The sequence below is a fragment of the Cervus elaphus genome, chromosome 2 (assembly GCF_910594005.1).
Source record: "Cervus elaphus chromosome 2, mCerEla1.1, whole genome shotgun sequence".
NCBI classification, from domain to species: Eukaryota; Metazoa; Chordata; class Mammalia; order Artiodactyla; family Cervidae; genus Cervus; species Cervus elaphus.
The window spans coordinates 9,223,485-9,246,209 of NC_057816.1; the positions used below are offsets into that span (position 1 = coordinate 9,223,485).

General features: G+C 37.7%; 1 protein-coding gene across 1 annotated transcript; it reads right to left on the reverse strand.

Moving 5' to 3' along the window:
• Positions 1 to 536: 536 nt before the first annotated feature.
• On the reverse strand, positions 537 to 21,674 carry LOC122706023 (steroid transmembrane transporter SLC22A24-like). The gene is made up of 10 exons (XM_043921222.1): positions 20,874 to 21,674; positions 20,037 to 20,140; positions 8,783 to 8,937; positions 8,511 to 8,679; positions 7,241 to 7,364; positions 6,433 to 6,548; positions 2,765 to 2,820; positions 2,559 to 2,667; positions 1,870 to 2,073; positions 537 to 597 (listed from the first exon to the last, which is right to left on the reverse strand). The coding sequence occupies exons 1-10, from the start codon at positions 21,273 to 21,275 to the stop codon at positions 537 to 539; spliced, it is 1,500 nt and encodes a 499-aa protein (XP_043777157.1). The 5' UTR covers positions 21,276 to 21,674.
• Between the last annotated feature and the right edge of the window lie 1,051 nt (positions 21,675 to 22,725).

Genomic DNA, 22,725 nt, shown 5'->3' on the forward strand with positions numbered 1-22,725 from the left:
TAAAATTTCACCATTAGAAGGTCAACATTCTTATTTCAATGAATGTATTTCCACATATCACATAATCCTTCTATTTGCAGAGATTTATGATGTCAAATGTATCATGTCTTAAGTATATATATATATATATATATATATATATATATATATATATTAGTATCTGTTTCTGGATTTCTTTTGATGTTTGGTTTCATATCCTATATTTTTCTGTACATTTATGAACAGTTCACCATATGCTGTCCCACACATCAAGCAGTCACATAGTAATTCCATGACATTCCTCTGCTTCTGAATTATCTTGTCTATTAATAATGTATTGCTAGATCTTAAACTTTTTCAACTACCTTCCCTAAATATTGAACTGTTCATGGACTGTGTACCAAGAAATTATATGTTTAAGTGAATACTAAGGCAATAACTATAAATTAGATTCAACTTTCCAGTATATTTACTTGCTACTTTGTAGACATAAAGGAAATCTCCAAGTTTTGTTCTTCATATTTTTCCTTTCCTCTCTGGTCAGTCATATAATCTCCTTAAAATTTTGTCACTTTCATGAAGAAATCTTTCTCATTTACTTTTCTTGAGAATTGTTTCCTGGAGAAACAAAATGGAAACAACAAATCAACCAGCCAATTAGCAAATAACAATAAACATTAAAAAAGAGAAAAACATGAAAATAAGTTCAGTTGCCCTCCCTGCACAAGTACAAACTGAACTTCTAACCATCAACTTCTTATAATCCAATAAAATCCATAGGGTTGACACTCATGATGGAAAAAGCTCTGCAGACTGTGCAGACCCAAGAAAGCAGTTTGAAAATTGCTACTCTCACTTGGGTCTCTTTAGACCTCTGACCAACACCACCTTTGGAAAGCCAAGAGGTGAACTGAAAATCTAAGGGCACTCCCCATCTGTTGTGGGTTGAATTATGTCTTTCCCAAAATTCATACACTGAAGTCATAACTCTCAGTATCTCAGAATGTGAGATTGCCACATTTGGAAACAAGAATGTTGCATATAAAATTAATTAAGATGAGGTTTTATTGGACTAGAATGGGCCCCTAATCCAATTTTATTGGTGTCTTTATTCAAAGGGAACATTTGGGCACAGAAGTGTGCCAGGAAGGTGTCATGTATAGATTGGAGTTATGCTGCCACAAGCAAAGGAGCTACCAGAAACCAGGAGAGACCTGGAATAGACCCTTCCCTAGAGTCTACAGATGGGGCATGACCATGCTAACAACTTGAACTCAGACTTACAAGCTAGATAACTGTGAGGCAATCACTTCTGTTAAGTCACCGACTTTGTGAACCATGGTTATGGGTGCCAGGTCACTAATACACCATTTTTCTTATTTTAAAATATATTTTGTCAATTTCTATTTTCCTTGTACCAATCTTTCCATTACTTGTGGCAGCAAATTGTCTGACTCTTACAGGCACATACATAATATTAATTATCTTTTCAAAGAGAATCATTAACTCTATGTGATCTTCCTAACATTATCCTTTCATGTTTGTTTCCCTTTCCTATACTAGGCTTTTGTGGATCTGAGGACCATGAAACACCATCAGGAATGTGTGTCCCTCATGAGGGCAGGTAGGATGTGCCCTCACAACAGAGATAATTACCATCACGTCAGCACCAAAACTACCCATAAGAACAGGGCAGAGGGAATCTCTGCAGTCTAGACTGGGACACACAGTGGGTAGCAATGACCCTGCCTCTCATGAAGGCAATAACCCAACAAGGAAGTATCCCTGGCAAGGCTCAGTGATCTGAAGGACCCACGCAGTGTGTTGCCTTTCTCACCTATGGATTCAAAGCACACAGTCCCTCCCAGGGGTTGGTAGCAGGTTACTCACTTATCTTCCACATCCTGGATCGTGTCAGGCAGAGGCAGATGTCTGGTTTCAGGCTGGAGGAGGACGAGGAGACCAGCAATGATGGGACACACTCCATAGATGATCCAGGGCAGGGCGGGTAGGTACACCGCTAAGGTCATCAGCAGGGGAGCCAGTGTTGACCCACACCTACTAGCCATCGTATCTACACCTGAAGCTTTTGCTCTAAATAATGATAAGGAATAATTTTTGTAATAATTCAGTAAAAATCTGCACTTGTAATTTATGATCTATTATTTTGACATGATTATGGAAGACAATAAAAGACAATTATTAAATACTTGGGTTCGATGACAAACACTTATTTTTACAATTTGCTCTGTGATTTTTTCAGCTGTCTTTGTCAGGGTCAAAGTATGAAAGACCCATTGTCATAACTAAACAGAATGGTACACACTAGACCTATTCTAACAAATGGCCCAAAAGGTTAATGAAATGAAGCCCTGAAGTATTGCTTAGGACAGTGCATGACCCCAAATCAGCTTTTTCAATAAACTGTGGTTATAATTGCTGTTAGCTTATCATTAGTACAGTTAAAAACAATTGCTTTATAGTTAACATTTCCTATTATGCTTATTCCTGCAACAACCATCAGTTAGCTGGGAAAGTATTTTGGGGGGTGGTGGCAGAACATTCATAAACTCATATACCTGACAAGAGTGGGTAGGAGTTCAGCAAAGTGGACAGAAATACTGGTGTTAGAGGCAGCAACACAGCCGATTTCCACACTTGCCAAAGTCACACGCACAGTCTGCATTTCTGGAGACAAGATCAGAGAGATTAAAATAACTATGTGGAAGAAATCAGCATCAACCAAATTTAGTCAGGGGGTTAAAAAAAAACCCTACTGCTTTACCTGTATATTTGAAATATATTGTAGAAAATTGTACAGTGGCAGTGATCATGGAGTGGCTGAACAAATGAAAAATGTAAAATCATAAATATAGGTGGTAAAAAGTACATAAAGGTATCTGGATTAATTGCAGCAAATCTCTTCACATAGGTGAGATTTACTGGAGAAACAGAAGAAAAAATGAATCTGGCAGAAATTTGCTTTTATTTATTCAGTCCAGTACTTGTTATATCCTTATGGTAGAAGGTAGGACCATCATGCAGTCAATTCCTGAATCTAAGGCTCATCTCTAACCTTGAGGACTTTATGATTAAAGTGCAGAACTTAAAGTTATCAGTCATTCTGGTGTACCTGGGAATTAGCAGATTTTAATAAGTTGAGACTTTCATTGATAAAATCAGAAAAGTCCCAGGTAAACCCAAATGAGTCAGGCAACCTAGAGCAGATTCAGCATTGCCAGTAAGCATGACACCAGAAAGTACTAGAAAGACAGGATTAATCTCTGAAAGGACAGGCAGAAGATCTAGATCTAGATCAAATTTAGTTTTGAATGGAAGGAAAGCTACTAGGAAAAATGGAAGAATGGACAGCTACTAGGAAAAAAAAATAAGTCAAAATTTGTTGCTGTTGTTGTTTAGTTGCAACGTCATGTCTGACTCTTTTGTAACCCCAAGAACTGTAGCTCCCCCTGCACCCCCTCCCCGCCCCGCCCAGGTTCCTCCATCCATGGGATTTTCCACGCAAGAATACTGGAGTGAGTTGCCATCTGCTTCTCCAGGGGATGTTCCTGATCCAGGGATAGAACCCACATCTTCTGCATTGGCAAGTGGGTTCTTTACCACTGAGCCATCAGAGAAGTCCCAATTCAAAATTAGGGAAACAATTGTTCCCTATGTTCAAATGTTCAAAGAATCAATTTTCTGAGCAATATAAAAAGAAACCTAATTATAGCTATTTAATATTGGAAACAAACTTTACTGTAAGGCAGTAAGCCTGCATCATTAATGATATTCTGAGGAGCAGAGTTCACCAGTCTATGAGTGTGTAAAGCACATTTCTGCATTGGGAGATGGCAAAACATTGTGCCCACTAAGTTTCTCCTAGTCATTATATAACATCATTCTATTAACATATGAAGTAATCTAACAGGGAATTGACAAGGGTTTTAACATACTTAAACTCTTCTTCCTGCTGTACACTCTTTCACTATTTGAAGAACTGGAAACTTTTTTTTTTCATTTCCTGAAAGACTTCCATAAGCAAGAGATGTAGTTATGGTGACTTAACCCCACAGTCACATATGAATACATAGATATGGGGAAGTAGACCAGTCATCAAAGCTGGCAATGAGGAGCCCAGAGGGGGTGACCATATCGTGTCCTCTCCTGGAATATAATTGCAAGACCTTGCTCCTCCATGTTTGTTATTAAAAGAGTGAATGAGTGTATGTGTGCTCAGTTATGTCTGACTCCTTGTGACCCCACAGATCTGTAGACTGCTGGGCTCCTCTGTACATGGGATTTCCCAGGAAAGAATATTGGAATGGGTTGCCATTTCCTCCTCCAGGGGATCTTCCCAACCCAGGGATTGAACCTGTATCTCCTGTGGCTCCTGCTTTGTGAGACAGATTCTTTACCACTGAGCCACCAGGGAAGCCCAAAAGAGTGAAGGGGTGAAGAGAAAGTGAACGAATGCTGTTCTGGAGAAATTGTCTGAAATAAATGGCACTAGTTTCCAACATTTCCATAATGGAGCAAATATAAACATGTGCCTGATTTGTCCCTCGCCGACATGTGACTCATTTCTCAACAACTTATTTGCAGAATTTCCCATTAACAGTCATATTGGTTTGGGGGAATACTTAGCCCTTAGTTAGGATCTCTCTTTAATCCTGGCTTCCAACAAGTGTGATCAGTTGCAGACCCTGACATTCTTTGTTAAATCTTCAAAAATTTAGAATTATATTTAAAATTTCTCCTCTTGACTCTACCAAAATACAAGTACTTATATACTCTCATGACATAATGAATGAGATTTTCACAGGAACCATTGTGCTAACACTCAAATAAAGTGTTAGTCACTCAGTTGTGTCCAACTCTTTGTTATCCCATGGACTGTAGCCCACCAGGCTCCTCTGTCCATGGGATTCTCCAGGCAAGAATACTGGAGTGGGTTGACATGCCCTCTTCCAGGGGATCTTCCCGACCCAGGGATCCAACCCAGGTCTCCTGCATTGCAGACAGATACTTCACCATCTGAGTCACCTGGGAAGCCCCAACACTCAAATAAGCTGAATCCAAATTGAAAACAAGTAACAGTTCACCAGCACTGGAGTACATGTAGACATTGTAGCTTAATCATCTAGCGGAAACTAAAGCCCTAGGGAGGAGAACAGCCTACTGTTATACGCAACAGAATGGGTGAATCTTCGTGAATGAGCATAAGGAAAGGGGGCTGTCTCTGAACCCATCTGTCATTTACATTAGGTAAAAGAATCAGACAACACTCATCTGTAGTGAAGAAGATGAGAACAGTTGTTAATTTTTATTTTTCACAGGAGAGGGTAGTGAGGAGAGAAGAGTCAGGAAGTGGTGCTTGTGGTGGTTGTGCAACTGGATAGTTGACAGGAACTCCTGGGAAATTTGAATTTTCTGTCTTGATCTGGAGGTTGGTTATATTTTTACATATTGACATATTCATTGATTTGTATATATTCTTAATCTCTTCAGGTTTATGTTTTATTTTTTAATTAAAAATATTTTATTATAAAAGTATTTCTTGCACACAGGAAAAATAAAGAGAATAATATGTGTCCACCATTTCAATACGTTGTCTAATTGCTTTACTTATTTACTCACTTAATAGCATTAAAGTTTTATAGATACAATTGAAGCTCCCTGTATGTTCCTTCTTGATCTCATTCTCCTTCAATCTTCCCAAAGGGGCTGATACTTACCATTGACATACTTGCTCTTCTACTCTTGTTACATATGTGTATATCCTATGCACACTTGTATAGTATTGTATATAAGGTTGTTTTACCTTTTTTCAATGTAAAACAATTGGCATCATGCTGATAAATCACAAATCATTCTGAAGTTTTCTTTTTCATTACGTTTTTACAGTTGCATCTATGTTGGTGCAGTTAGCCCTAGTTCAATCATTTTAACAGCTGTAAGATATTACATTTGTACAAATATACAAATTTGTACAAATTACATTGTACAAATATACTACAAATTATAAATTAGTTTTCTATTAGCAGATTAGAATTTTCTATCTTGATCTGGAGGCTGGTTAAATTTTTACATATTGACATATTCATTGATTCAGATATATTCTTGATTTCTTTGTGTTTCTGTTTTAAAAATTTGCTTCAATTAAATTGAAAGATAAATATAAAAAATAAGTGCTAAGATCTGCTCTTAATGGAAGTTCTCAAAATCAGTCTCCAGTGAAGAGACAGATAGAGTGATAAAATCTAACTAACTCTTTTTTTTTTTCCTAACTCTTCATCATATAATCAGTTTCCTGTGAGTCTTAGTTGGTGTTTCCCTCATCTTTTATTTTCAAATCACCATCTCCCTCTCACAACACTTTTGCAATCTTTGAAATAAATAGTTTTATGCCCCAACTCTTTGAATGTTGCCATGCACTGTGAGGAAGCTCACCTCACAAAGAACAGAAGACAGATCCTTTTTCGCAGGTTGGGTGTGCGGAACAAGTCAAACACAGTAGTTTTCATCTGTGCTGTCTCCAGCTCCTCCTGCATGATCACTCTCAAACCCTTCAAAAACAAACACATATCATTTGCCAACATAGTTCGAGGCATAGTGGTTAGCATTGGATCCCAAAAGGACAGAAATGATGTATTGCCTTTCTTTCTGCGTGTGTGTGCTAAATCATTTCAGTTGTGTGCGATTCTTTGCGACCCTCTGGACAATTCCCCACCAGGCTCCTCTGTTCATGGGATTCTCCAGACAGGAATACTGGAGTGGGTTGCCGTGCCCTCCTCCAGGGGATCTTCCCAACCCAGGTATCAAACCCACGTCTTTTACGTCTACCTCCATTGACAGGCAGGTTCTTTACCACTAGCACCACCCGGAAAGCCCCTCCTTCCTTCTAGTGTAACATATTATACATAAAACCACAAGTGTGAATGTGATATGAAGGAGTATGTAAGGAGTTAAGGGAAACTCCAGGAAATTAAATGGCAACAACAAAATTTTGAAAATGAGGTCATGGTATTCAAGGGAGTACAGAGCCTATAGATTCAATTCAGGAAATGAACTAAAGGAAGTAGTTGCACAGCAAGCAAAGCTTCTTTTCTCTGAAATAGACATGAAAGATGAGAGAACTGAGCTTGTCTTCTCAATTAACTGCCCCTGTTAGAAAATCAGCTTGTCTATCTCAAGAAGAAGGCAGGTGTCAGTTTATTTCTTCTCTACAACCCGTAACCACCTTCCCTTTCCTGCTCACCTCCATGTTCAGGGTTGCTTCAGCATTCTTCATTCCATTTCTGTGTGCAACTTTCTTAAGTTCCTTTAAGCCCTCATCTGGTTTATTGGTGATAATCAGCCACCGAGCAGATTCCACCAGCCACCTGAAGAAAGGCACACAAGTGCAGTCAGCTCTCTTTTTTATGTGTTGTATGATTCTTGACAGCAGATACTTTTTGCCTTCCATCTATATCCACTGTTTCACTTGTTGGATTCACAGATCTTAGAGTCAAATTTCCTCTCTGCTTACTCAGGAAGAGAATTTCCAAGAAGCTTATGAAGTTTAAGGTGGAGAGTCCTTCATATGCATATTCTCTTTGGAAGCTTTGCATGGGATCTAACAACTTTGTGAATATAGTATATATTTATAATACATATTCTTAAAAAAAGAAGCCCCTAAATGATGTAAGCTTATAACCCAGCAAATATTGCAAATACTCTTGCTGCTACCAACAATGTTGGTACCTAGCTACACAAGTGAGTCACCTGTCTACATCTGCCTCAGTTTTCTCATCAATAAAATGGGGACTGTAGTGCCATCTTCCTTGTAGAACTGAAAAGAGGATAAAATAACTTGGGAGATGATTCTGACAAGGACTACACTCTGCTCCTTCTTTGAACTCATCTCAGTGTATTAAATCTATAGTCATCCTTCTGTGATCACTTAGGCTGATTCTCCCTAGACTGGTTTTAAGAGTAAGGGTGGAACTACCCATAAGCAAATGTTTGTTAAAACTATTTAAGAGAAAAGGAAGTGCTGAACACATAACAGAAATCACTCTATCTACATGCCATTTTTAGTAATGGAGAAATTATGCCACTACTTTGTCAACTGGCTATATGAGCAAATTTGCTGCCTCTTCCTTTATCCAAAATCAACAACAACATAGAAAATCGCTGAGTTTTTACCATATTGGATTCACTCCAGAGCTCCAAAAACAGTATTTTTAAAATACGTCTGTGCCTATATTTTATACTAAGGAAAATATTAGCCTAACTCTGACCACTATACTGGGTAAAACTTATAAAGATGGCAGAAAATATCTAGAAATCCCCAGACAGAAAGGTCATTGTTACTCTGCATTCTGCTTCTCAGATCTCGAATCCCACAGAATGAACAGATGAGAGACATGGGTTTTAGGTCCAAATAATAAAAAATGGTCTGTGGAATAAGAAAATCAATATATCTCAATTCAATATGCATTTTCATCCCAGGTTCCCATAAGACCGAGTGAGAGAGATGCTCATACCTTGAGGAGAGAAAGAAGACAAAGAAAGGTACAGACACCACCAGCTGCAGGGTGCGCCACTCTCGAAAGACAAAAGCCAGTCCTCCCAGCATCATCTGTCCCATACTAAAGGTACAGGCTATCAGTGTTAATATCACAGCTTTTGACTGGGATCTTGTCCACTCTATAACTGGAAGAAAATCCAAGTGGGATATTAATGTCACATAAAGATGAAATTTCAATGTGATTTTTAAGGCTTGTGAAATGGGAGGAGACAAAAATTGTTGACTTACTCAGCATACTGTTGTTTGTCACGATGGCCACAGCAGAACAGCCTGACCAGAAGCGTAGGGAGCAGTAAATGAGGAAGGTGGGGGCAAAGGCTGCACAGGTCCCAGAGATGGCGAGCTGTAGCAAACAGCACCTGAGAATCAACTTCCGCCCAAACCTAAGAAACAGAATCTGCTTAGATGATGGGACTAATGATAATTTGTGGTAAAAACCTAAGAAACCAAAAGAATACTCTGAAATTTAGAGAATGTTTTAACAAGTGATTCTTTGTACATGAAAGCTTTAAAAAGAAGAAGAAGAAGAAGGGCTAAATCAACACTAGGAATCTCCTTAAATAACACTCTTTTTCTATAGACTAACAAGACCAAAACCTCATCCTCCAATCACCAGGTGGCCTCTGACACCAAGTGACACCATACAAAATAAACTATAATGTTGGAACTTGGAAAATACCATAAGAACTCACCATACTAACATAGGTATTTAGCAAAGTAGAGAGTCTGTACAGTGTCCAAAACACAAGAGAGCTAAAAGTGTACTTGGGTCTCTAGGACAAGACAGGTTAAGGTTAAACTGATGCAAAAGATCAGTGGATCAATGCATCAGAGTTGTTGAAGGTTTATGTAAGAGCCACTCTTTGATAAATCTGGATTTATAGGCTTCAAGCAGTGTGCTTTTCTAGAAGAGAATATAAAAGTATCATAACCCAGACAGCAGACATTATATAAATTTCTCAGAGGAAAGAATTATGTAAGATGAAGAATGAAGTGAAAAGTAAGGTGAAGGACAAATAAGAAAAAGTGAATTTTGTGTTCCATGAGCATCAAGAAAATAGGGCCTTAGTGGAGGCAACCTGGATTAAACAGGATCTGCTAACATATATGCCAGTAATAAAAACAGATATACAATCTGGAATTAAAAATTCCTCTGCAATATTTATTTATTAAAAAAAATTTTTTTATTAGTTGGAGGCTAATTACTTCACAACATTTCAGTGGGTTTTGTCATACATTGATATGAATCAGCCATAGATTTACACGTATTTAAAACAGAATTCTTTTTAGTTCTCTGGCCCATTTTTTGATTGGGTCATTTATTTTTCTGGAATTGAGCTGCAGGAGTTGCTTGTATATTTTTGAGATTAATCCTTTGTCTGTTTCTTCATTTGCTATTATTTTCTCCCAATCTGACGGCTGTCTTTTCACCTTACTTATAGTTTCCTTTGTAGTGCAAAAGCTTTTAAGTTTCATTAGATCCCATTTGTTTAGTTTTGCTTTTATTTCCAATATTCTGGGAGGTGGGTCATAGAGGATCTTGCTGTGATTTATGTCGGAGAGAGTTTTGCCTATGTTCTCCTCTAGGAGTTTTATAGTTTCTGGTCTTACATTTAGATCTTTAATCCATTTTGAGTTTATTTTTGTGTATGGTGTTAGAAAGTGTTCTAGTTTCATTCTTTTGCAAGTGGTTGACTAGTTTTCCCAGCACCGCTTGTTAAAGAGGTTGTCTTTTTTCCATTGTATATCCTTGCCTCCTTTGTCAAAGATAAGGTGTCCATAGGTTCGTGGATTTATCTCTGGGCTAGAGAACTAAACAGACATTTCTCCAAAGAAGACATACAGATGGCTAACAAACACATGAAAAGGTGCTCAACATCACTCATTATTAGAGAAATGCAAATCAAAACCACAATGAGGTACCATTACACACCAGTCAGGATGGCTGCTATCCAAAAGTCTACAAGCAATAAATGCTGGAGAGGGTGTGGAGAAAAGGGAACCCTCTTACACTGTTGGTGGGAATGCAAACTAGTACAGCCACTATGGAAAACAGTGTGGAGATTTCTTAAAAAACTGGAAATAGAACTGCCATATGACCCAGCAATACCACTCCTGGGCATACACACTGAGGAAACCAGATCTGAAAGAGACACATGCACCCCAATGTTCATCGCAGCGCTGTTTATAATAGCCAGGACATGGAAGCAACCTAGATGCCCATCAGCAGATGAATGGATAAGGAAGCTGTGGTACATATACACCATGGAATATTACTCAGCCGTCAAAAAGAATTCATTTGAACCAGTCCTAATGAGATGGATGAAACTGGAGCCCCTTATACAGAGTGAAGTAAGCCAGAAAGATAAAGAACATTACAGCATACTAACACATATATATGGAATTTAGAAAGATGGTAACGATAACCCTATATGCAAAACAGAAAAAGAGACACAGAAATACAGAACAGACTTTTGAACTCTGTGGGAGAAGGTGAGGGTGGGATGTTTCAAAAGAACAGCATGTATACTATCTATGGTGAAACAGATCACCAGCCCAGGTGGGATGCATGAGACAAGTGCTCGGGCCTGGTACACTGGGAAGACCCAGAGGAATCGGGTGGAGAGGGAGGTGGGAGGGGGGATCGGGATGGGGAATAAGTGTAAATCTATGGCTGATTCATATCAATGTATGACAAAACCCACTGAAATGTTGTGAAGTAATTAGCCTCCAACTAATAAAAAAATTAAAAAAAAATAAATTAAAAAAAAATAAATAAAAATAAAAATAAAAAAAATAAAACAGAATTCTTAAAATGCTCAAATAATTCACCCTAAAAATAGAAAATGTGAACCATAGGAATAAGCACCACCAAAAAATAATAATTATCATCACCATCAAGAAAATAATGCAGAAACAAAAATGAAATGTTAGAATGAGAAAAATAAAACAACCACCACACCTTGAGTTTCAGTGCCATGCACAGTGCTTTGGCACACGCCCTAACTGCATGGGGCAGTCTCGGCCCTTCATACTTGTAACTCTGGTCTGAGTGCAGGGTGGAGGTCACTGCATGCAGCATGTTATGAGCAAGTGAAATGAGATGAAGCACAAAGGAAAAGGGTGGGGGGGGATCCAAAGATACCAGAGGCTGGAGATGTTGAGTATTGGTCCAAGTTCTCAAGGTGGTAGACAGAACCACAGCAGAAGCCTTGGTAATCCCCACCACATGCTCTTCTGGGCATTGTCAGAGCCTAAGAGCTGGAGTTAGAAGAGACAACAGTTCAAATCCTGGTGACACCATGTCAAATCTGGGAAGCTAGTGAAGAGAGATTTCTGGGATGCTGACAAGAGCAATAGATGATTGATTTTGAATTGTAATCTTCCCATGGACAGTTGCCTAGACCCAGTTCTATGAGGCCTTTGTTCATCAGAAGGCCACACATAGTGCTGCCCTTAGAACCTGGGTAAAAATTCGTTGCTCAGCCACAGCCTCCCAGCTCCATCCCTTCCAGGTATCCTCTTCCCAGCAGATCAGCCCTGAGCCTTTGGAGTGGGAACACTGACTCCAAGACCCTACACTACCAGAGAATTAACCCTAGGGAGTATCAAATAGTGAGAACTCACACAAAGGAAACCACTTGAATACAAGACCCAGCATCATCCAACCACCAGCAGCACCTTGTGCAAACCGTCTCATCCAAACAACAAACAAAACAAAAATACAAACCCAATCATCAGAAGACAGGATTACCACCTCACTCAGCCTTGCCCATCAGGGGAAAATCAAGCAAACAAACAAAAACTCAGCATGAATTTCACTGTATATGAAGCTCACACAAAGCACTGGACCAACCATAGGAGGGAAGAAACCAAAATGAAGAAAGAATTCAATCTTGAATTCTGGGAAAAGGAGACCTCAAACACAATGATTTAAAAATAATAATAATGTAAAGGCAGAGAAGTGCTACACAAATGAAGGAACAAACTAGAAACACAGAAGTCCAAATAAATGAAGAGGAAACAGGCAAACTACCTGAAAAAGAATTCAGAATAAAGATAGTAAAGATAATCAAAAACCTTGAAAACAAAATGGAGAAAATGCAAGAATCAGTTAACAAAGACCTAGAAGAATTAAAGAATAAACATACAGAGACAAACAGCACAATTACTGAAATTAAAAATACTCTAGAAGGAATCAATAACAGACTATCTGAAGCAGAAGAACGAATCAGGGAGCTGGAAGATAAAATGGTGGAAATAACTTCTGAAGAGCAGAATAAAGTACAGGAATGAAAAGAGCTGAGGACAGTCTCAGAGACCTCTGGGACCAGAGCAAATGCACTAGCATTCCAATTATAGGGCTCCCAGAAGTAGAAGAGAAAAAGAAAGGGTATGAGAAAATTTTTGAAGTGATTATAGTTGAAAATTTCCCCAACATGGAAAAGGAAATAGTCAATCAAGTCCAAGAGGCACAAAGAGTCCCATATAGAATAAACTCAAGGAGAAACACACCAAGACACATACTAAACAAACCAACAAAGACTAAACACAAAGAAAGAATATTAAAAGCAGCAAGGGAGATGTAACAAGTAACATACAAGACAAACCCCATACACCTAACAGCTGATCTTTCAGCAGAAACTCTGCAGGCCAGAAGGGAATGGCAGGATATATTTACAGTACTGAAAGGGGAAAACCTACAACCAAGATTACAGTACCTGCAAGGATCTCATTCAAAATTAATGGAGAAATAAAAAGCTTTTCAGACAAGCAAAAGTTAAGAGAATTCAGTACCTCCAAACCAGCTTTACAGCAAATGTTAGAGGGACCTATATAGTCAAGAAATACAAGAGAAGAAAAAAGATCTACAAAATCAACCCCAAACAAGGAAATGACAATAGGAACATACATATCAATAATTACTTTAAATGTAAATGGATTAAATTCTCCAACCAAAAGACAGGCTGGCTGAATGAATACAAAAACAAGACCCATATATATATGCTGTCTACAAGAAACTGACTTCAGACCTCAAGACACATATAGACTGAAAGTCAGGGGATGGAAAAATATATTCCATGCAAATGGGAAGCAAAAGAAAGCTGGAGTAGCAATCCTCATATCAGACAAAATGGACCTTAAAGAATACTACAGAAGGACACTACATAATGATCAAGGGCTCAATCCAAGAGGAAGACATAACAATTGTAAATATCTATGCACCCAACATAGGAGCACCTCAATACAAAAGACAAACACTAACAGACATAAATGGAGAAATTGACAGAAACACAATAATAGTAGGAGACTTTCACACCCCCACTCACATCAATGGAGAGATCATCAAAACAGAAAATTAATGAGGAAACACAAGTCTTAAATAATGCATTAGAAGAGATGGATCTCATTGATATCTTCAGGGCATTCCATCCAAATGCAGAAGAATACACCTTCTTCTCAAGTGCACATGGAACATTCTCCAGGATGAACCACATCTTGTGTCACAAATCAAACCTCAGTAAGTTAGAGAAAATTGAAATCATATCAAGCATCTTCTCTGATAACAATGCTGTGAGACTAGATATCAATTACAAAAAAAAAAAAAAAAAACGGTAAGAAACTCAAACACATGGAGATAAATAACACGTTTTTAAATAACCAACAGGTTACTAAAGAAATCAAAATGGAAATCAAAGAATTTCTAGAAATAAATGACAATGCAAACACAACTCAAAACCTATGGGATGCAGCAAAAGCAGTTCTAAGAGGGAAATTTATAGCAGTACAATCCTACCTTGAGAAACAAGAAAAACATCGAATAGACAACCAAACTTTACACCTAAAAAAACTAGAAAAAGAACAAAAAGCCCCAAAATTAGTGGAAGGAAAGAAATCATAAAGATCCAAGAAGAAATAAATGAAAGAAACAATAGTAAGATTAATAAAACTAAAAGCTGGTTCTTTGAGAAGATAAACAAAATTGACAAGCCTTTAGCCAGACTCATAAGGAAGAAAATAGGGAAGAATCAAATCAACAAAATTAGAAATGAAAAAGGAGAGGCTGCAACAGACAGTGCAGAAATACAAAGGATTATAAGAGATTATTATGAACAACTATATGGCAATAAAATGGATGACCTGGAAGAAGTGGACAGATTCTTGGAAAAATTCAATCTTCCAAGACTAACCAGGAAGTAATAGAAATTATGAACAACCCAATTACAAGCATTGAAATTGAAGCTGTGATAAAAAATCTCCCAAAAAAACAAAAGTGCAGGACCAGATGATGTCACAGGAGAAAACTATCAAACATTTAGAGAAGAGCTAACACCTATCCTTCTAAAACTCTTTCAAAAAATTGCAGAGGAAGGAACACTTCCAAACTTACTCTAAGAGGCCACCATCACCCTGATACCAAAACCAGACAAAGACAACACATACAAAAAAAGAAAACTACAGGCCAATATCACCGATGAACATAGATGCAAAAATCCTCAACAAAATTTTAGCAAACAATTCAGCAATATATCAGAAAGCTCATACACGATGATCAGGTTGGGTTTATTCCAGGAATGCAAGGATTCTTCAATATATGCAAATCAATCAGTGTCATACACTATATTAACAAATTGAAAGATAAAAACATACAATAATCTCCATAGATGAAGAAAAAGCCTTTGACAAAATTCAGCACCCATTTATGATTAAAACTATTCAAAACATGGGCATTGGAACTTACCCAAGGTTCCGATGTTCCAACCCAACCTGCTTATGTTGAGGAACCTGTCTCAACATAGTAAAGGCCATATATGATAGGTCTACAGCAAACACTATGGTCAATGGTGAAAAACTGCAAACATTCCCCCCAAGATCAGGAAGAAGACAAGGATGTCCACTTTCACCACTATTATTCAATGTAGTTCTGGAAGTCCTAGCTACAGCAATCAGAGAAGAAAGAGAAAGAAAAGGAATCCAAATTGGAAAAGAAGAAGTAAAGCTCTCACTGTTTGCAGATAACATGATACTGTACAAAGAAAACCCTAAAGATACTATCAGAAAACTACTAGAGCTAATCAGTGAATTTAGTAAAGTTTTAGGATATGAAATCAAAACACAGAAATTACTTGCATTTCTATATAACAATGAGAAATCAGAAAGAGAAATTAAGAAATCAATCCCACTCACCATTGCAATACAAAGAATTAAATATCTAGGAATAAACTTACCTGAGGGGACAAAAGAACTGTATACAGAAAATTATAAGATACTGATGAAAGAAATCAAAGATGACATAAACAGATGGAGAGATAGTCCATGTTCCTGGGTAGAAAGAATCAATATTGTGAAAATGACTTACTATCAAACACAATCTATAGATTCAATGTGATCCCTATCAAATTGCCAATGGCATTTTTTTAAGAACTAGAACAAAAAATTTCACAATTCATATGTAAACACAAAAGACCCCAAATAACCAAAGCAGTCTTCCCATTGGTCTTTTTTTTTTCCATTTATTTTTATTAGTTGGAGGCTAATTACTTTACAATATTGTAGTGGGTTTTGTCATACATTGACATGAATCAGCCATGGAGTTACATGTATTCCCCATCCATCCCGATCCCCCCTCCCACCTCCCTCTCCACCCAATTCCTCTGGGTCTTCCCAGTGCACCAGGCCTGAGCACTTGTCTCATGCATCCAACCTGGGCTGGTGATCTGTTTCACTATAGATAATATACATGTTTCGATGCTGTTCTTTCAAAACATCCCACCCTCAGAGAAAGAAGAACGGAGCTGGAGGAAATCAACCTTCCTGAATTCAGATTATACTACAAAGCTACAGTCATCAAGACAGTATGGTCTGGAACAGAAACAGAAATCTAGACCAACGGAACAAGATAGAAAGCCCAGAAATAAACCCATGCACCTTTGGGTAACTTATTTTTTAAAAAGAAGGCAAGAATATACAATGGGGCAAAGACAGCCTCTTCAATAAATGGTGCTGGGAAAACTGGACAGCTACATGCAAAAGAATGAAATTAGAACACTTCCTAATACCATACACAGAGGTAAACTCAAAATGGATTAAAGACCTAAATGTAAGACCAGAAACTATAAAACTTTTAGAGGAAAACATAAGCAGAACACTCGATGACATAAATCAAAGCAAGATCCTCTATGACCCACCTCCTAGAGTAATGGAAATAAAAACAAAAGTATACAAGTGGGACCTGATTAAACTTAAAAGCTTTTGCACAGCAAAGGAAACTATAAGCAAGGTGAAAGACAACCCTCAGAATGGGAGAAAACAATAGCCCGTGAATCAACTGACAAAGGATTAATTTCCTAAATATGCAAGCAGCTCATACAACTCAATGCCAGAAAAGCAAACAACCCAATCAAAAAGAGGGAAAAAGACCTGAACAAACATTTCTCCAAAGAAGACATACAGATGGCTAACAAACACATGACAAGATGCTCAACATCATTCATTATTAGAGAAATGCAAATCAAAACTACAATGAGATATCATCTCACACTGGCCAGAATGGCCATCATCAAAAAGTGTACAAACAGTAAATGCTGTAGAGAGTGTGGAGAAAGGGAACCCTCTTGCTCTGTTGGTGGGAATGTAAATTGATACAGCCACTATGGAAGATGGTATGGAGATTCCTTAAAAAACTAGGAATAAAACCAGCATATGACCTAGCAATCCCACTCCTAGGCATATACCCTGAGGAAACCAAAATTGAAAGAGACACATGTACCCCAGTGCTCACTGCAACACTGTACAATAGCTAAAACATGGAAGCAACCTAGATGTCCATCGACAGATGAATGGATAAAGAAGTTGTGGTACACATACACAATGGAATATTAAGAAGTGCATTTGAGTCAGTTCTGATGAGGTGGATGAACCTAGAATCTATTATACAGACTGAAGTGAGTCAGAAAGAGAAAGATAAATATCATATTCTAACACACATATACAGAATCTAGAAGAATGGTACTGAAGAACTATTTACAGGTCAGTGTTGGAGAAACAGACATGGAGAATAGACTTATGGACACAAGGAGAAGGGAGGAAAGGGTGAGATGTATGGAGAGAGTAATGTGGAAATTTACATTACCATATGTAAAATAGATAGCCAACAGGAATTTGCTGTATGGCTCAGGAAACTCAAACAGAGGCCTTGTATCAACCTAGAGGGGTGGAGTGGGGAGAGAGATAGGAGGGAAGTTCAAAAAGGAGGGGATATATGTATACCTATGTCATCTTGAGTTTGACAGAAAACAACAAAATTCTGTAAAGCAATTATCCTTCAATAAAAAAAATATATTAAAAAGAAAACAACAACAACAACAACTGCATGAACTAATTGCTATCTCTATCAAATGATAGAGATTACCATATGGGTTTAAAAAGAGACAGAATTTTATGCTGCCCACTATAGTACTTAAAATATTATAGATTGAAAGTAAATTGACAGGAAAAAATACAATTAAGGTAGTAATAATAAGATGACTAGAGTCTTTATATCATCATCAAAGGAAAAAATTTCAAAACAAAATTTGTTTACAGACACAATAATGCTGAAAACATCAAATGTATCTTTACTCAGCAAAGGTGAACAACATGAAGCAAAACTGACAGAATTAGATAGCAGAATTTATGATAGTTGGAGATATATTCATTGATATATATTCATTGAGATATATTCATTGATACCTTTAATTTTGATACAACTGACACTATATATACTTTTCATTTTAATCTTTTTAGAAGTACAAGTCAGTAATTAATTATACTCATCATATTGTGGAACCATCAACATTGTCTTTTTCTAAAACATTTTCATCAATCCAAGACAAATTCTCACAATTAAGCAATAACTCTCCATCCCTGACCTTTATCCTTTTGAAAATTTTAAACTCTCTCTTCATTCATTTGCTTATTCTGGATATTTCATATAATTGGTTGCCTACAATTTCCTTTTGTGCCTGGCTTATTTCACTTAGCATAATCTTTTGAGGTTCTGTCATGTTTTGGAAAGATGGGCACAATAAAGGACAGAAACAGCAAGAACCTAACAGAAGCAGAAGAGATTAAGAAGAGGTGGCAAGAATACACAGAAGAACTATTTTTTAAAAGGTCCTAATGACCAAGATAATGACCACGGTGTGATCACTCACCTAGGTCACTCAGCAATGGTTATAGGACTGGAAAAAGTCAGTTTTAATTCCAATCTCAAAGAAGGGCAATGCCAAAGAACGTTCAAACTACCATACAATTGAGATCATTTCACATGCTAGCAAGATAATGCTTAAAATCCTTCAAGCTGGCTTCACAAGTACAGGAACCAAGAACTCCCAGATGTGCAAACTGGATTTAGAAAAGGCAGAGGAATCAGAGACCAAATTGCCAGTATCTATTGGATCATAGGGGAAAAAAAGGAAATTCCAGAATGAATGTAAATTGATATAGCCACTGTGAAGAACAGTATGGAGATTCCTTAGAAAACTAAAAATGGAACTACCATATGACTCAGCAATCTCATTTCTGGGCATATACCCAGAGAAAACCATAATTCAGAAAGATGCTTTCAGTGTTCTTGTAGCACTATTTACAATAACCAGGACGTGGAAGCAGCCTAAAAGTCCATCAACAGAGGGATGGTTAAAGAAGATGTGGTACCTATATGCAATGGAACGTTACTCAGCCAGAAAAAGGAGCAAAACTGCAATCTGCAGAGATGCAGCTGGGCCTAGAGACTCATACAGAGTGAAGAAAGTCCAAAAGAGGAAAAAAAGTCATATAATAACTTTTATATGTGGAATGTAGAAAATGATGTAGGTGAACTTATTTGCAAAGCAGAACTATAGACACACACAGAAGAATAGACATATGGATACCAGTGGGAGGAGGAGGAGTGGGATGAACTGGGGGACTGGGCTTGACATAAACACACGACTATGGATAACTAAGGAGAACCTACTGTGTAGCACGGGGAACTCTACTCAGCCCTCTGTGGTGAGCTGCATGGGAAGGAAATTCAAAAAAGAAGGGATAAATGTATACAAACAGCTTATTCACTTTGCGGTACAACAGAAACTAATAAAGTAACTATACTCCAATAAAAATTAATTTAAAAAATAATTTCAAATTGAACATTCCTTCTATAGCAACTCTTTCAGTTCCAATAAAGCAGTTTCATAATAATAATAAGCTATTCTGAAATGCTCCTAGGTCTTATGGTGATATCATTTCTGTGCCCAGTACAGAGATCTCCGTGGCAACAAAATTGCATTCTTCACAATGAGTCCAATCCCACATTTCCATCTGTAGCTCCTTGGGAACTAAGGAGACCCCCAACAGTATAAACGGTCTATCAGAACTCAATAAAGACTTATTTATGAAGGAATTAATCATAAACTCTGAAAACAACACAGAGTAGGGCAGCAATGACCTGGAGACATACCTGTCTGAGAGATGGCCATATATGAAGCCTCCCACCAGCATTCCAGCCATGAATATGAATTGAGCCACTGGTTTCTGTGACTGATGATCACATACGAAGTCCCACTGGAAGAGAAGGAAACCAGCACAGAGGAGCTTCACAGCATCTCGTCGTCTTATAGCCCTCAACGCTCACTCAGTCAAAAAGCCATCAGTGAAATTCATGTCTACTGGCTTCTCTTTACCACATTTACTGATCTATATCATTCATGTCTCAGCTTATGCATTGTTTTTTTCTAATAATCATCAACTAAATCTTCTAGGTTATATTAGGGCCAATCTTCATATTCACTTAGGACTGCATACCTCAGTGGTTCTCAATCATTTCCACACACTGAAAACTTTAAGGTTGCTTTTTCAACAACTTAGATTTTTCAACAGCGCTAGATTTCACACCTAGAGTGAAATGCACTCTGATTTGCTTGTATGACAAGTATCCAGGAAAGGACTTAAAAATATATTAATACAAATATCTATAATTTGCAACTAGACTGAGAGCAAATGACCAAGAATAATCTTCCACAATTTATTTCAAATACTTCTCACATTATGTGAGAACTGATGGTTAGGAAATTAAACTCAAAGCTTTGTGATACTAAAATTCACATCCAGTTATTGATTTCACTGTCATCAATTGTGCTTGACAATTAAATAAATAAGTAATCAGTTTTCTTAAAAGAATGAAAGAGAGCTGGCTACACTATCTACTCAGTGAGTGAAGACATGAATCTTCAGATATAACTTTGTGTTATCCTAAACACCCAGACCATATACTTAGAAGAGGTAAATGGGGCCTTACCTCAGTCACGATGGTTGAGGAGAACAAGCTGTGGTCATACACCCAGCCGTCCACACAGGGCTCCGTGTCCAGGTCAGTCATGTTGGGGAAGGTCCCATTCAGGTGAAGGAGCTGCCATTGGGGGTGGAGGAAACGATGACATTTCTCTGGCTTCAAGTTTGAATCCAGTGGGATGGAGATTCTCAGGAGAACATCATGACTGAGGAGTCCAGTGTCATTATCAGAGACAGTGGCATTATCAAGAATGTGGACCCAGCAACGATGATGAGGAACGGCCACAGTGAAGTTCTCCAAAAGTATTTGACAAACTATTATCATGAGGGAAGGAAGAATTAAAACAATCTGAAGGATCTGGAATTTTCCCAGGCCACCGACTTCATCCAGGAACTCCTCAAAGGCCATTGCGTAAAGGCAATCTTCAAGAAGAGTCAGGATGACCTCAGTTCTAGCTTCAAAGGGAGAAAAAGCTTTCCTTTCATTAATTCATGTTAGATCTGTGTGAATCACAACAGTATCTCATCAATGTGTCCCATCCCTTCTCTACTGCAACAGAACAATGGGAGCAGTTTCCTCAGTCGTTCTGGAATCAGGAGGTATCACTGTTTTAGTAAAGTTATAAAGAAAATTATTTACCAAAGACACTTCTGTGTGATTACCATTTAATCTGTTTAAAGATTTACTCTCTGAAAACACTTCCCCTTGGTTACTCTGTAAAATCAATATTGGACTTCAACATGTACATATTCTCTAAATGTGTTAATATAAGACTGCCTCACAGTCTTCAGTCATTTCCAGAAAACACAATTTGAGACGCATAGAAGTGAACTGCTTTATGATTTTCCTGGGGAAAGAAGATAAAACAAGTGTTTTTTCTTGTTTTTTTTTTCATTGAATTTAGAGTAAAATAATTAAGAAAATATAATCCTTTGCTTTTAATTAAAGCAAGGTGGAATGTGGTGCAATAACCACATTTTTAAAAAATTTATTTATATTTTAACTGAAGAATAATTGCTTTACAGAATTTTGTTGTTTTCTGTCACACCTCAACATGAACCAGTCATAGGTATACTTATGTTCCCTCCCTCTTGAACCTCCTTCCCATCTCCCTCCCCATCCCACCCCTCTAGGGTGACACAAGCCCCTGCTTGAGTTCCCTGAGACATACAGCAAATTCCCATTGGCTCTCTACTTTACATATGGTAACATAAGTTTCCATGTTACTCTCTCCATACATTTCACCCTCTCCTCTCCTCTCTTTGTGTCCATAAGTCTATTCTGTATGTCTGTTTCTCCATTGCTGCCCTGTCAATAAGTTCTTCTAGATTCTGTATATGTGTGTTAGAATATGATATTTATCTTTCTCTTTCTGACTCACTTCAGTCTGTATAATAGGTTCTAGGTTCATCCACCTCATTAGAGCTGACTCAGATGCGTTCCTTTTAATGGCTGAGTAATATTCCATTGTGTATATGTACCACAACGTCTTTATCCATTCATCTGTCGATGGACATCTAGGTTGCTTCCATGTTCTAGCTATTGGAAATAGTGCTGCAATGAGCATTGGAGTACTTGTGTCTTTTTCAGTTTTGGTTTCCTTGGGGTATATGCCTAGGAGTGGGATTGCTAGGTCATATGCTGATTTTGTTCCTAGTTTTTTAAGGAATCTCCATACCATCTTCCATAGTGGCTGTATCAATTTACATTCCCACCAACAGAGCAAGAGGGTTCCCTTTCTCCACACTCTCTACAGCATTTACTGTTTGTACACTTTTTGATGATAGCCATTCTGACCGGTGTGAGTTGATGTCTCATTGTCATTTTGATTTGCATTTCTCTAATAATGAGCGATATT